The 15,595-nt window shown below is 41.7% G+C and overlaps 2 protein-coding genes across 2 annotated transcripts; one reads left to right on the top strand and one right to left on the bottom strand.

Moving 5' to 3' along the window:
- Positions 1 to 944: 944 nt before the first annotated feature.
- ora5 (olfactory receptor class A related 5) lies at positions 945 to 2,437 on the bottom strand. Its single transcript, XM_007569839.2, has one exon. It carries the CDS (start codon positions 2,197 to 2,199, stop codon positions 1,102 to 1,104), a length of 1,098 nt encoding a protein of 365 aa, XP_007569901.1. The 5' UTR covers positions 2,200 to 2,437; the 3' UTR covers positions 945 to 1,101.
- A 186-nt stretch (positions 2,438 to 2,623) lies between these two features.
- Positions 2,624 to 14,290, top strand: zdhhc8a (zDHHC palmitoyltransferase 8a). The gene is made up of 10 exons (XM_007568625.2): positions 2,624 to 2,949; positions 9,343 to 9,464; positions 9,571 to 9,728; positions 10,067 to 10,239; positions 10,356 to 10,458; positions 11,312 to 11,403; positions 11,515 to 11,644; positions 11,760 to 11,877; positions 12,413 to 12,525; positions 12,635 to 14,290. Exons 1-10 carry the CDS (start codon positions 2,846 to 2,848, stop codon positions 13,922 to 13,924), a joined length of 2,403 nt encoding a protein of 800 aa, XP_007568687.1. The 5' UTR covers positions 2,624 to 2,845; the 3' UTR covers positions 13,925 to 14,290.
- The last annotated feature ends 1,305 nt before the right edge of the window (positions 14,291 to 15,595 follow it).

The raw sequence follows: 15,595 nt of genomic DNA, 5'->3' as shown, positions 1-15,595 counted from the left end.
AGGATTTCCTACAGTAATGACTAACAAGGTGCTAATTAGTGTCGGTCTCCAATTAGCTGCTCTCTAGTGCATAATTATGGTTAATTTGTATTCTCATGGAAAATAAACTCATTTTGTTGCTGTGTGGACATAAATTGCACAGTTTCCTTGAGCACAAAAACACAATGTTTAATTTCTAACATTTTTAAAAATAGGCTTGGATATAATCTTTAAACTTGTAAGGTGAAAAGACTAATAGTTTAGTAGAGGTTAAATATTTGTGCAGAACTGAGACTTGAGATTTTTAGGTTATTTTCCGCCTTACATATTGTGGAGTGCAGCTAAGATTATGAACGATTTGTTTACAACTGTAAGTCTTCCAGCGTAAACTGGAATAATATATACAGAATACAATTAACAGTATTTAAAATTCAGCTTTCCAACTAGCATTTTCTAAATGTATCTTGCTGTATGAAAGTATTAACAGAAAGGCACAATAAATTCATAGCATGGTTCATACGAAGTCTGAAAAGTCATTTGCTTTATTTACCATGTCTAGTTATGTAGGGATGATTTTTTTTTCAAAATAATCTTGTAAAGGATGAAAGTCTATGAAGATGTAATAAATCTAGTGATTTCCATATTTAGCATTTGATTATGTTAAATTGATGCACTATGTATTATCAGCCACATCGCAGCATTATAGCCATCAATAGTAGGGTTTTTAATTCAATTAGTCGCTCAAAAATGTTAAAGCAGCCATTACACTACCTTCTTAATCTCTTCAAAACTTTAAATTCACTTTGATCTACGTCAACAGCTATTAAACTTAATATTAGTAGTAGTAGGAGTGGCATTACAGCAAACAAACAAACCCTTCTGATAACTTCTGCTCAAATTATGCTTTGATGATTTGTGTGGGTCAGAGCTCCATTGAGTCATTTAGGTTGGAAAACCTGGATCTGTCCATGGATCCTCAAATCAAAAACATAAATGTCACTTCCAGTCAGAAGAAACAGTTTGGTAAATATTAAAATATTACTTTAAATCGAGCACTACCAGGTGTATGAATATTCTTGAACTTAACTGTGGCATCGTGGACGTCCCGTTTGACATTTCCTATCATTTACATGAACAAGACAGTTTTTTCACTCCATGCAGAAAAATATAAGGGATGATGCAGGTGTAGGCGGCTCCGATGTAACTGGCCAGCTCCATCATCAGTGATGAATCCTGGATGCTGTTGCTGATGCGCAGAATTAGATGAGTCATCCAACAGAGGAGGACCACAGTGGCCACAGCCACCACGCTCTTTGCTGCCCTCACCTGAGAGCTTGTGTTGTTACTCTGCTTCGAGGGTATCTGGTTGGACTTTGAGTGGTTTGGCTGAGCTTCTGCTCTGGAATCTGTTTTGTTGGCTAAGGGAGAACTCTGTGGACTTTTACCCAGACATTCTCCATTTGGACAAGAAGAAACACGCTCAGCTGGTGAAGAAGACTCTTTGAGGTCTTTATGGGAGTCTTGAACAGAAACACTGCTGACTGACCTCTCTGACTTGTCTTGTTTAACATTGACCCGATGAGAGGAAGCGCTCTGTATGCGCTTGTGATGTTGGAGCAAAGCTAAGACAATTTGGATACTTGCAACCCAGATCCCTGCAATAGGCAACGCATTAGCCAGTGATAAGAAAAAGACCTCATATGTTTGTCTGGAAAGCACATTAGGGAAGACATCTACGCAGTGTTCAAGGCTCTCATTTGTCACCTCCAGTGAAACGAAGAAGAGGCGAGGCATGCTGAGGACGACGGACAGCGTCCAGCTCCCGACCAGTAGACACCCCAGCAGACGCAGGTTGTCCAGCTGCACAGGGGCACCTCCACGCTTGAGAGAACCAACCAGCTTCTGGTGCCAAAAGACGCAGATGATGATGGTGGTGAAGAGGCTGCTGGTCTCTGAGAGGTCAGCACTGAAGCGAAAAATGCCACAGAAGGTCAGTCCCAAGAGCCATTGGCCAGCAAAGTCTTCCATGGTGACAGGGATGTCCACTAGGTAGTTGGTAATGAGGTTGGAGACGGCCAGGTTGATTAACAGGATCTCGTTGGTACGGATTTCAGATTTCTTTCTGGGAAGAGAGGCTATCGCCAGCCAGTTGTTTCCCAGGATGCCTGCAATGAACATGAGTATTCTGACGATGGATTCAACTAACTTATCTGCATCCATACTGTCACTGGATCAGGCACCAGCTACAGTGATGTAGAGGGTTTTACACAGATTGTACGGTCTGAAGAAAGCTTCAGGCATTTATAGAGAGCAGAAATGCCCCACCCAACAACTTCAGGTCCAAACAGTATTTCCTGTCAGGTTGCCCCGCAGAGGAGAGGAAGGCAGAATCTCTCAAGTAGCTTCATGTGTTTACATCTGTGAGATTTGAAATCTATCTATCTATCTATCTATCTATCTATCTATCTATCTATCTATCTATCTATCTATCTATCTATCTATCTATCTATCTATCTATCTATCTATCTAATAGGAAGTGAAGTAGTTCATCGGGTCACAGCAGGGGGTCTCAGTCAGAGTCGCTTCACGTCATTCATGAGTTGAAGCACCACCTCTGGTACAGCCGCATCTGTGCGCCAGCCTGTTGGACTAGTCGGGACGGGGGATGCGGGACCGATCTGCGGAGCTGCGGGTCTTATGCTTTCGGAGACTGTTTTTCTTTCTTTATTAGTAATTTTTTCCCCCCCTCCTCACGCTATGAATTCACTTTTCACGCCGTCTGCTATGTATGAAGGGCTAAACAGGCCACCGTTTGCGGTTCCTTCGGCCGGCGTGAGACCCCGATGAGCAGCGCGGAGAGGACAGGATGCCCGCCAGCGGCGCCGACTCGCTGAAGCCCAGCGCCTTCATCCCGGTGTGCACGGCCGCCTGCCTCCTGGTCGGCTCCACATCCATGTTCTTCGTCTTCACGTGAGTGCGACACAGGGAAAAGTGCTCTGAACGTGCCGTTGACGTGCTTTGTCTGTCCCCGCACGGTATGTTCAACCATGCAGCTGAATGTCAGAATGCATATTTCTTTTATTTATTATTATTTTTTTTAAATCCCTAAAATCACTTCTTTCGGGCTATTAGCTTAGAGGGTAAACATTATTCCTGTTACCCCAAATTTAGGCTTTTATATTGAGCAATAAAACCTTGAAAAATATTATAAAAGTTGCTTTATTTATTTATTTATTTATTTATTTATTTATTACTGATTTCACTTTGATGGCAGACCCCCAACATCTGGCCTGGGTGGCTGCCCGGCGCACCCTGAGGACTCACACTAAGCACATTTGAGGAGATAAGCCACCTACGATAAACATCAGTGCATTTTGGCGGTGCATCTATAGCAAATTTAATATGTGCAGTAATAAAGTTAGCAGCTGGACATCAACAACACCGCTGCGAGGGAAGACCCGTGTCAGATATGGGTCAAATATATGCAAAGCTTTAAAATGGTAAATAAACTCGTCTAATTCTTGGTGATTTGTGAGAAAAGGATTAAATGTGTGGTAAAAAAAATTAAGTAATTGATTTTGTTATGTTAGTCTCATGCAGCATTTGAAGAGTTTTATGTTAAGAACCGACGTTGACTTACTTTGACTGGCTTCCTACATCATCATCTGTGCCACTATACTGACCTTTGACCTCTGGAGCTGGATCTGTCCTAGTTTCCCCCTGTATTCTCCAGCCGCCGTACCATTTCCACTGGAGTCTGACACCAGATTGAGAGGGAGGAGGGAGCGGATTAGAATCCAGTGGCAGATGCCATGTGATTCGCCCATATATTTATATGTGAGAAAAAAAAAATACATATATATATATATATATATATATAGTCTGGATTGTTTGAATCTGTGGACACAGTAAGTCTGCTAGTATCTATAAAAGCTTTGTTTCATTTCTTAAGCCGGAGGCCTGAGACTTTCTCCTTTTTTTTTTGGAGAGGTTGGAGATTTAAAGACAGATTTGTGCCAGAAAATGCTCAGAACTCGCACCCTCCCCACCACTACTACCCTCCTTCTATGAACTCAATTTCTACAGAGAGAAAGAAAAAAAAAATCAATGACCTGCTGATGTGAGCGATTGAAAAGACTACTTAACTGGAGCGTCAGTGCTACACCAGCAAATCCAGGACACTTCAGATGAATGAATGAATGAAGGAGTGATTCTGCTTCTCCTGGGACTGGGGGGTTTAGCATTTGAGCTTATCAGTGAGGCAACAAGTTTCATTTATTTTATATTTGGTACAGATTCTATATGTAGGCCAATTAAGATACGATCTATATTCCTAAAATACCAAATAAGTCTTTTTTTTTTTTTGCCTAAAGTGATTTCTTTTTCTTTTTTCACCTAAATCATTTAAAATGCAGATTGTAACAGCAGCAAAGCATGTTAACATCTTCAGGTAGAACTCTGTGCAGTCTAGTTCAACATACTTCAGTGACCTATTTCTGCAGCGGCTCTGAAATAGATCCTACTGAGAAAGCAGAGACTCTTTAATGACCTTCTCAGCTCCCTTCACTATCCTCCGCAGGGCACCTCTTTCCTGCCATGTTATTAATTGTTGGGAATTTTAGTTGATGCCATACTTTTCTGGGATCAACAACAAATTGTTTAATTATTGAGCATCTGTGAGCTCACAAAGACCTGGATCCATCCAACCAGGCAGGGTGGGACATTCACAACATGGGAGCGCATTAGAGTATAGCGTCGACTTTTATTTGTGGCATGTACAAGGCAGTTTTTTTTTTACATCCACTGCACTTGAAGTTCTTCCTGCAGACTGTGAATATTCATGCGAATATGTACATTTACATGAGTATTTGCAACCCAAATGTCTACATTAACATAATTCCAGCCTTCCAGCCACATGTGAATTTCTTCTGAATTAAGACCTGCAGGGATATTATACATAAAAGTCAATCTGCCCCATCTACCCCCCCACCCCCTGTAATATTCATGCAGCTGTTATTGTCAGCAGTTCTGTTTCAGCATTCAGTAGCGTGAGCGTGTAAGGCTTCAGCATATTTTTTTCTAATGCCGCAGGTTTGGGAAAGTCAAAGAACAACCTTCAGCTTCACTTTGACGGGGCTTTTTTTTTTTTTTTTTTGTTCTCCTCCGCCTGATAACATCCAGCAACGTGTGATTTCCTGCTTTTGTTCCTCTGTGACGTTACCTTTTGTTCGGAAAAAAAACATTTCCATTTGGGCGCGGTTCACTTTTAAGCTCGGACCTGGAGAGATCTTGTAACATGTCTGAATAGGTATAGAAAATGAGTTTGTAAAAGTAGGAAAATATAAGCAAAAAGGAATTCATGCAGATTAAACAGTGACAATCGCTAATTACATTATGGGAAAATGCATACATATTCTGTACATAATGGATTAGTGTACCGATGGTGGGCCGCTCTGTGATGTCTGCATTCAATATATAAAGCTGGCCAGCAATAGCTAATGTTACCTTCATTAGCTAATGGTCACAACAAATCATATAAGTCTGTAAAACCTCAGAGTGGATTAAAATCAGCAGCAATTTGTTTTATTCTTATAGAATTAGTTTTTTTTTTGTTTTGTTTTTTTGCTCTGTTTAGAGTCGGCTACTTTCTTAAACCAGTGAGATGATCATCAGAGAAAGTGAAATATTTTAGATGACTTGAGAAAGCCCCATTTTGGAATGTTTTCTAGCTGAAACATATTTCTGCTCAGCTTCTGTGTCCATCTCAATCTCAAATGACACACATCAAGACTTCAACACATTTCCGCTCTCTTTTTCATACGTTCTTTCTCCACACTTGGTAAAATGTTAACCAAGGGCAAAATTAGAAAAAGCACCTTCGAGGTTAACAAACAGATTGTGCAAAACGAGGCTGCACTGCAGTCATGTAAAAGAATCTGCTGCCTTCGAAAACACGTAATTGCTGTTTTTCCACAAACGGACTCCAGGACTCTGTCAACTCGTGCGCCCTCACATTGTGGCGTCTGCTGTGCCACTGACCCACTGATGAGGGGATGAGGCCAGCATGCAGATTGCAGAGCAGCTTACTGTTCGGCGTGATTTATTAGAGCTCTGCCCGTGCCGTTTCATTAGGTTGGGCTTGTCCAACGGCGTAATGAACTGCCTCTAGTCTGCACTCCAGATGGTCTTAGACCAGATGATGGAGGCAACCACGCTGTAATCTGGCATTTTTTTTTCTTTTAGATTAAAAAAAAATAAAAAGCAGAAATCAACTCTATTTGTGTTCAAGGAATAACGCCGTCCTTGAACACAACATTCAGACAGCGTGTGGTTTAAAGTAGATTGGAGAAAGCTTTGTTGCATCCGTAGGTTATTGTAAATGTGAAGTGTTTGTCGTTAACTCAAGTGGAGAACGCAACGGCCTTGATCTGCGGCATCTCTGAGAGGCTCCTTTTGAGCAAAAAGCTAGAAAGATGTGCGAACTGTTTGCAGAAAATAAACTTCGATATTAAAAGGGCGATGAACCTTGCATGCTCTCCCTGTGTTCAGTATCTAATGTGAGGAGTTCACAATGCACAGGACAAGTAGAAATGGTCTACAATCCAAAATTTATAATCTAGGGATTACTGTGTTTGCAGCTGGCATGGCATCAGCAGCCGGCGCTCCTTTTGTAGAGGAGCAGGGATCCCTCCCCCCCTCTACCGCCTGAAACAAGCCCCACGCAGGGTTTGCTTTCTGCCGCACTGGGATGAAGCGCAAACGTCAACCTGCATATGAGTCTGCCTCGCTTTTTTGCTACGCAAAGGTTATTGAAGTGTTCAGAACATTCATTTTGTGAAAGAGTATTTCTGTCCGCATAAAATTAGACGCAGAATAAAAGTCTGTCTTAAAAAGCAAAAACTAAAAGCTAGCCGGAGAGCTGAGGTGTAAATGGGTCAGAGGAGCTACCAGGTTGGTCCACATGAGGTTCAATGTTGATATGTAAAGCTGGAACAGGTCAGGGATGTGATTAGGAGCTTGATATTATAAAGCCATAAAGGTTAACAACACAACGTTAAAGTAATTGTGCAGAAACAGCAATAGAGGAGTGACGTGTGTTGACCTGTTGGTTCTGGTAAGGAGAGTCCCAGCAGACTTGGACAGATTAAGGTGTATTTTAAAAACAAGGCAAAGCAAATTGCAATAATTTAGGAGATAAGCAATAAAAGCATGATGATCTAATTTTTTTGTTTTAATTGATGGGGACTGACTTTTTGTTGTTGTTTTGAACCCGATATTCGTGTAGCTGCTTAGAGACATAATGGACTGATTTCTGTAGACTACACTGGACCTTTAAATCTAAGTGGCTCATTTGCTGTCAGACCTGAAAAGTCAAGTGTTTTTTCAACTTGGCTGAAAATAGGTGTCATGTAACCATTTCCTTATGTCTGCAAAGAAATCCAGGTGGTTTGAGATTCATTAAAGGAGCAGGACAGCTGACTCATAAGCGTTGATGTTGTTTTGTTAATAATGTGTGTAACATGTACAGTAGAAACTGGAGTGGCACTCGATGGAAGTCTGTGGTTGTGTTGATCATTTATTGGATTTTGGCTTAAATTTCTTGTCAATTGTGGGAAATCATTCTGAAGATAATCTTGATTTTAAATGACACAATGCCAAACTAAGTAGCTTTTAGTGAAAAGTTCACCTCAATGTAATTCTTTTTGGTTTACTCATATAGTGGAGATTCACAACAGATGTTCTCCAAAGGCACTTTACAAAATCCAATAATTTCTTAGACAGATTCAAAGTCAAATACGTACATTCAAATTTGATACCTATAAAGCACTGAAGTCCTGTTCAATTTATTTTTCCTTTTAGGAAAAAAGAAAAAATTCATCCAAGAAATTCCACTCCAGCAGAATCTGACTCAGTGTGAGCATCCATATGTCGGCATTTTTGACAAAAAAAACAACAAAAAAACAAAAAAAAACCCAACAAAAATCCCACCGCAGGACTGGCCCATGAGTTTTTGATGCTTTTTCTACGTTACAGAAAAAAGTAGCTCCTTTAATAGCTTCAAATAGAAGAGAAACACATCTAGTAAGTAGTAGAAGTAAAATTTTTGCTATGAAAGACAGAGTACCTGGCATGTTTAGGTTAATTTAAGTCTGTTTACATACACCAACAACTCTTTCCTATGTCTATGACTGTAGCCTGATTTTAAACGTCCTTCTAATCTCACACCGAAGACATCCACTTGTCCAGTTGAACTGCCACTCACTGTCTCAGTGCTGGAAAAGATTAATCATCATTTCTATTTCTACACAAAGACCGTCTTTAATAGTTTCCATCAGTTCTCCATTGATTGAAACTTTCCTTAGGATTTATGGAAATTTACTGAATTTAGCTGAAAATGGGAGTGAATTGAAACAACCCGTATCACATCCATCCATTTATATATTTATATATGTTTTTGCTAAATAATGTAATTAAAAAAAACAGTTATTTATTTGTTGAACATTTGCTTCTTTAACTCAGTGATATAAACATGTTGATTAAGTCAAGTATAGCTCATTACCTGACCATTCCCTATCAAAAGTTAAATCTATTGATCCTCTAATTCAACTTCTAAATCATCAAGCATCTTCCCTAAAACTTTTGAGACCTGCTTTTGCGTTTTTTGCCAGTTGCTTTCTGACGATGGCCTCCTTCCGGGCCTCATCAACATCCTTTATTAAAAAAAGGTGGCCTAAATAGCGGCGGGTCCTTGAAATCCTCTTGTGCATCTGCATAGTGCATGTAGATGCACTATGTATCTACATGCACGACACCCCTGCAGTTTGCAATCTGTGTCTGATTATGAAACAGCGTAACTGAGGATACCTGTATGAAAACTGTTTGTTTTAGTCAAGCTTGTGCTAAAAAATAGATTTCCCCAAGCCATATTTGTATTTAAACCCAGTTTAGAGCCTGCGTTATTTGAAATTTCAGGTTTTTTTCTACAAGCTGCCGTTAATTCCTATGAAAACATTTTGCAGCCCTAATATAAACGAATTGATCACTGATGAAACGTCTAGTCCAGCGCTTTCTGTGTTGCCCTCGTCGAGACAGACGGACAGTGTCTTAGCTTGCAGCTTGTAGAGACCTCCTTATTTAATCCCTTGCTGCTGGTACTGGTGGACACACGCTAATACATGCTTATCTCTCACTGTAAACAATTACTTTTGTGATCCACAGCTCCCATCAGAATAAATAGGATGGAGATGATCCCCTAAAGTCCTTACTGTTGCCTTGATTTTGCAGCCTCAAGGGGACTGAAACTCCTATTTCCAGCTCAGAAAACAGGTTTTCTTCTTCTCTCCTGTGTGTGTGTGTATTCAGATGCCCGTGGTTGGCTGTGACCATCTGCCCCGCTGTTCCACCATGCTGTGCCGTCCTTTTTCTTTTTGTGCTTGCCAACTTCACCATGGCCACCTTCATGGATGCCGGGGTTCTCCCTGTAGGTCAGTAATCAAACTCTTGTTACTTTTCCACCCTGGGAGATGTTAGATTAGAAAATTATGTGCGTGCTTGCGTTTCTTTTGTTTTTGTTTTTGTTTTGTTTTTTAGCTGGCGAGGACGAAGACAAGGAGGACGAGTTCCGCGCTCCGTTGTACAAAAATGTGGACGTGAAAGGCGTCCAGGTGAGGATGAAGTGGTGCGCGTCGTGCCACTTCTACAGACCTCCTCGCTGCTCCCACTGCAGCGTCTGCGATCACTGTGTGGAGGTGAGCGCACACTCGACTCGTTCAACACCGACAGCGACAAAAACCATGGAACTACAGATTAGGATTAGAGAAAGTAATTAGAGAGCTTCAGAGGGGGGTGAGGAGGAGAAAAAAGAGTAATTGCAGCGGTGTAAAGTAGATTTTTTTTGCTGGATGAGTGGTGGACAGAGGGTGAGATCTTGTTAATCAGGTAAATCCTTTACTCGGATCCTTTGTTATTTCCGCGGAAACACAATTTGAAACGCCAAGCTATATTTGGAAAGCAGAGCGGATATTCGACGAGGTCCAAATGAATATTTTTGGATCGAACATGACTGATTCTCTGAATCTCTCCTCAGGATTTTGACCATCACTGTCCATGGGTGAACAACTGCATTGGGAGAAGAAACTACCGCTACTTCTTTCTCTTTCTCTTGTCCCTCACCTTTCACATGATCGCTGTGTTCACCTTTGGCCTCGTATACGTCCTGCACCACGCGGACGATTTATGGAAGCTGCATTGCCTCATCACGTATCCTTGGGACAAGCCTCTTGTTCGGACTATCAGTGCTTACACTTGTCTAAAAAAAAAAAAAAAATCAAAATCACAATTTGAAGTAGTTTTTTCTTTGACATTTTTTGTTGCAGTTTGGTAGTGATCAGCATATCAGGCCTGTTTCTCATACCAGTCCTGGGTCTCACTGGTTTCCACCTGTACCTGGTGTCCAGAGGTCGGACCACCAACGAACAAGTGAGAGGTTTTCAGAACAAAATCATGATTTTTCATCGTGTAAGAGTGTCCGGTGGGATTTTATGAGATAGACCGAAGTAGGAGAAAAAAGGATTTTATGCAAGTAAAAGTCTACCTCTGCCTAATTTACTCTGACACCCATAAAAATGCCACTTTACTAGCTCTTAGAATCCCTTGTGATTTAATCGCAGTAGAAATCCAGAGTTTTGCAAAGTCCTCGGGCTATGAATGAAGTTTAAATCAGATTTAAAATATAAAGCAGGTTTTGAAGACTCACTGTTTCCTCCATCTTATGAGAATGTCATAACTGCAAATCTAGCCAGACAGAATCGTCTACCTAAAGTGAGCAAAGAGATCATTACTTAGAGAAGCAGCAAAGATTGTTTTAGAGGTTCTCCTTCCAGCAGGACAGCAACCCAAAACGGCAACGACATGGTTTTCATCTGAGCATATCCACATGTTAGAATGTAGCCTAGTCAAAGTCCACACAAAAATCCTACATTATATTGGCATTCACAGATGCTCTCAGTCCCACCTGACTGAGCTTCAGCTAAATATCAGTTTCTAAATGCATGAGCTGGTAGTCACAAACCCCTAGTAGTTGACTCAGAGCGCTAAATCACACTTTTCAGATTATTATTTGTTAAAAGAAAATTAAGCCAAGCATGATCTCTCGCTCCTGGTTTGCAATAATGCACTTCCCAGATTTTGTCCATCGCATAAAATCATAACCCAGTACATTTGGTTTGTGGTTGTCATGACAGCACTTGAAAATATAAAAGGTTGTGAATACTTTTGCAATTTGTGTTCACTACTGCACAGCACCTAAACGTCTCTCTGCACGCTCCCACAGGTAACTGGCAAGTTTCAAGGAGGAATAAATCCTTTTTCACGAGGCTGTTGTAGCAACATGGAGTATCTAGTTTGCAGCCCCATTTCTCCAAAGTAAGAAACGTATTTTTCCCTGTCAAATCTGCATCTTTGTTAGCTGCATTATACCTTACTTGCTAAATCTTTGGTTTTTCTGTTTTTTTTTTTTTTGTCTGGGGAAACCAGTTACACATCAAGGACCTGCAAAAAAACAGTCATCCTGGTGCAGCCTCCGTTCCTCAGACCAGAGGTTGACAGACAGATGGCGGTGAAAATCAGGGACAACGGCATCCAGAGCCTAGCGATACAAAATAAGGTGTGCGTGAGTAAATATGTATTTCAAGCGCATCGTCTAAGGACTGTGACCTCAGCTGTCAAGAGATATGAGATGTATCCCTCACATCTCTATGCTTGTTTATTTCTCTCTCCAGCAATCCTCAGCTGGAGCTGTCGAGCTGTCAGACATCAAACAGCTAAAAAACCCGCCGCCGCCGCTGCCTCCAAAACCGGATCGCGGTCTGCTGAAAAGCCAAGTTGCTGTGTTGGATGGTGCGCTGGAATTACAAACACACATGAAGCATAACCTCTGATAACGAGACATGCCTCTCCAGATAGTTTTTTTTTTTTCACATTTATTGACTTACAGCGCTTTGCTTTGCAAACGATCTTATATATCCTGAGCTTTTATACATTTCTCTCTCACTGTGTTTGATTGGCGTAATAAAAAGTAGTGCAAAGTTTGTAATTAGAAGAAAATTATGACGTGACTTTTTTTAAATACTTTTTTTTAAGGGTGCTACAAAAACATGACATCACACTGAACAAAGCACATGTGTCACATGTAATAAACCTTCTTAAAAAAAATGTCCTAGCACATAGTGAGGTTCACAAGGCTGCTAAGGGTTGCAATGCCTTGACTTTAATGAATTTTAGAGGAGGGTCTGATCCTATTGTAACAAGAATAAGATGCACCTCTAATTGCTAAATCTTGCGTTTTAAAGTGTCATTATTAAAAATCCCATTGTAGATTTTTGTTTATATTTGCAGGTGCATTTTATTAATCCTAAAATAACCTATTTTCCAGATTTGGGACATCACACCAAATCCATCATTCCTGTTTCTATTCCGACTGTGCCACAGTTACGTCCGGTTCTGGAGGCCATCTCCAGAGGATCCTCACCCATTCCCCCAGAGCAGGTGACTTTCTTTTTTTTTTTCTTTTCCTTTTTTTTAAATGAGAAAATTTATAACGTTTTGATGGGTACCTGACAGACAGCACTGTGTGTTCTTGTGTCTCGATACTCAGCTGCTGAAGACATCCGAGCAGCAAGGCATCAACAAAGGTCCCGACCTCGGCTCTAACACCAGAGAAAGCCCTGCGAGAGGCAGCTATCAGGCCGGTGTGCCTGTCTCAGCCCCCCTCCAGCCCTTGACGGTCTCCAGCTCTCTGCAGCTCAACTCTCTGACGCTCAGCTCTCGCTCTCTCACCTTAAAACACAGCAGCCGCAATGGCAGCAAGTCCCAGCTTCTTTCGATGAACCCCGATGGGCTGGGATCCAATTCCTCCCCTGGGATCATCACAACTTCCAGTCTGTTGGCCAACCAGTGCAGCGGCAGCAGCAACAGCAAACCCTCCTATGATAACCTCGTCAGGCCTTCAGACCCTCAGTTCATGGTCCAAAGAGGGGCCCCTCCTGTCAGCTACCACACTCATTTTATGGGTCTGGGTACTGATGGGGCTGTGCAGCGTCCGCCTCCTCACTCCTACAGTCCTGTGTTTATGGGAGTCACCAGACAATCTCCACAACCCCGAGAGTCCACCTCAAGGGATCCCTCACCGTCTTTACCAGGTTTCCTTCAGAGAGACTCTTCCCCTGCCTATCACGGACTTATCACGAGAGACCTCCAATCCCAGAGCATAGCAACACGAGACATACCCCCTTCCGGTCTGGTGAAACGAGACTTGACCTCCCAAGGTCTTCAAGACAACCTTAGAGATCTCTATCCCCACGATGTGAGTCTTCCGATGTCTGCCGCCGCACGCTACGACAACTTTTCAAAAACAATCATGGCTTCCATCCAGGAGAGAAGGGAGCAGGAGGAGAGGGAGAGGATGCTCCGCGTCAGTGCCAGATCGCAGGTGCTCTACGGCCCAGACGTTGGGATCTACGACATCCCCAGCAGGAGGAGTCTACCACCGGACAACATTCGACCTCCAGGTTCCCGTGGACCAACACCACCGGCCTATGGCTCCAGGGAGTTCCTGATGAGCACGGGCATTCTGGGATACGGCATCAGGACCTCACCTCTCTCCAGCTCTTCCACGTCATCCCTGACCCGTGGCCCAAAAACCTCCAGCTCACCGCTGCAGAGCAGCAGCAGCAGCCTGCAAAGCAAGGGGCGCCCTACGTCCCCTGCCTACTGTCCTCCTGAGAGACACGCCCAGGGTCCACCGTCCTCCACGTCCACGCTGCCCCGTTTATCTTCCAGCGCCTATCCCACGCCCCCGTACACTTCCTACGCCACGGCAAAGCGCTCCTCGCTCCCGTTCCCCTCCGAGGGGAAGGAGTCTGTCAGCCTTGGAGCTCTGAAATAAAACCATATTCCAGGTTTTCAACGGTGCGAGTGAATCATCTATGCAGTGTTAGTTTTAGTTTTCTCAGCTCGAAAATCTTTTGTAAATAAGAGGCCGTTTGAGGCTTTCTGGTGTGGGAGAATGTGTGGAAAACAAAATGCACACAGGAACGAACTTGGAAGTGTCTATTGCGACGGAAAACAAACTGTGAATCTCAGGATATCTGTGCCTCCTAATTATATGTAAACAGGAAGCACCAGTGACTAAATCAACGCAGAAGAGCTAAATACCAGATACAGATTGAATATTATCTGTTTGAATTTTTGATATTGTGAAAATTCGTCAAACCACAACATCCAATTTGACTCGTATCCTTTAAAAAAAAAAGTTTAATATGCATTTTGTAGTTATTTCTACAAATAAACTGATTTTGTAATCTCCATTTCTGTTTTGCTGTTTTTTTTGGGACTGTGAATGATGATCCTTCTTACTGATTCTTCCGGAGTCACAGACACATAAAAGTGTGATCAAAAGCCAAAAATGAAAATTTATATAAATCTATTTACAGTTGAAACCAGAATTTTACATACACTGCTCAGAAACACACAATAATTTTCCCCCCAGACATTTTAAGATACTGTATTATTCACAGTGAAGCAAGTCATCTACCAACACAGACTGGCGTCATCAAAGATTAAAGCAACATCCTCAGAAATTAGTCCAGAGACAAAGGCATAAATGGGTCTTCCTCATGGAAAATTATCTAGTTAGGAAGGACAGGATGCCAAGGTCAGTGTTTTGGAGCAGTTATCATGTACGCCTCATCTTGCGCCCATAAAAATGTGAAGTCAGAGCCTGAAAAGTGTGAGAAAGTTCAGCCTAACAGTCTGACTCAGCTGCATCAGTTCTGTCAGAAGGCCATAATTTCACCAAAGTATTTTTAGAATAGCTTGAGGAAGAAAACTTTAAATGGAAAAGTCTGCCAAATTTGCGGAAGGCTAAAAACTGTTCTCTAAAATGTTCTCTCTTCCATTAGACTATGACATTCAGCAAACGTAGACGTCCTTTTAATCGTCAGTCCCATAAAACACGAAAAGTCTGCAGGGATTTAATTATAAATAATGGGAAAAACATGACATCTCATTTTGCACTGCATGTAGATCTATTTTCAAAGATATACATCCACTTTAAACATCCCACGGAGAAAGATATTTTACTCTAGTGCAGTAATTCGCCTTGTGAATGCTATTTTCTGCGCCGAGTTTGTGTACGGCGCCCTCTAGTGTGTAGCTTTAGGTGGTGACATGTCAAACCTCATATTTTATGATAACTTGGAGCCTTTTAGTAATGGGAATGACCAGCAGATACTTTATGATAACCTTCTGCGAAAAAATAAAATGCTCTACTGGCTGCATTCATTCCCTGAGAACAGACTCATTTAGTTTTTGTGACAAAAATAAATCCAACAAAACCAGCCTGGATCGAAGCCTGCATTTTTTTTATTTATTTGACTTGCAAAATTCATCATTTTGGGTCATTTTGTCCTTTGTATTTCTGTGAATTATAACAGATATGTCTTTGAAAACTTATTCAAAGTGTTGGCAGTTTATCAACAGACCAATAAACATAACAGAATAATATGAGCAAGCAAAAAGAAACAAAATATTCAGTTTTTAGGTGAAATCATAAAAC

This window comes from Poecilia formosa, unplaced genomic scaffold (assembly GCF_000485575.1).
Source record: "Poecilia formosa unplaced genomic scaffold, Poecilia_formosa-5.1.2 Scaffold6, whole genome shotgun sequence".
In the NCBI taxonomy this organism is placed as follows: Eukaryota; Metazoa; Chordata; class Actinopteri; order Cyprinodontiformes; family Poeciliidae; genus Poecilia; species Poecilia formosa.
Note: the sequence above shows the minus strand (reverse complement) of the source record. Positions and strands in the feature narration are given on the sequence as shown.

Bases quoted from the DNA above. Each gene is read 5' to 3' on its own strand.
- zdhhc8a (XM_007568625.2), top strand. From the start codon at position 2,846: ATGCCCGCCAGCGGCGCCGACTCGCTGAAGCCCAGCGCCTTCATCCCG. The intron at 9,465-9,570 runs GTCAGTAATCAA...TTTGTTTTTTAG, and splicing joins TGCCGGGGTTCTCCCTGTAG to CTGGCGAGGACGAAGACAAG. The intron at 11,404-11,514 runs GTAAGAAACGTA...TGGGGAAACCAG, and splicing joins TGCAGCCCCATTTCTCCAAA to TTACACATCAAGGACCTGCA.
- ora5 (XM_007569839.2), bottom strand. From the start codon at position 2,199: ATGGATGCAGATAAGTTAGTTGAATCCATCGTCAGAATACTCATGTTC.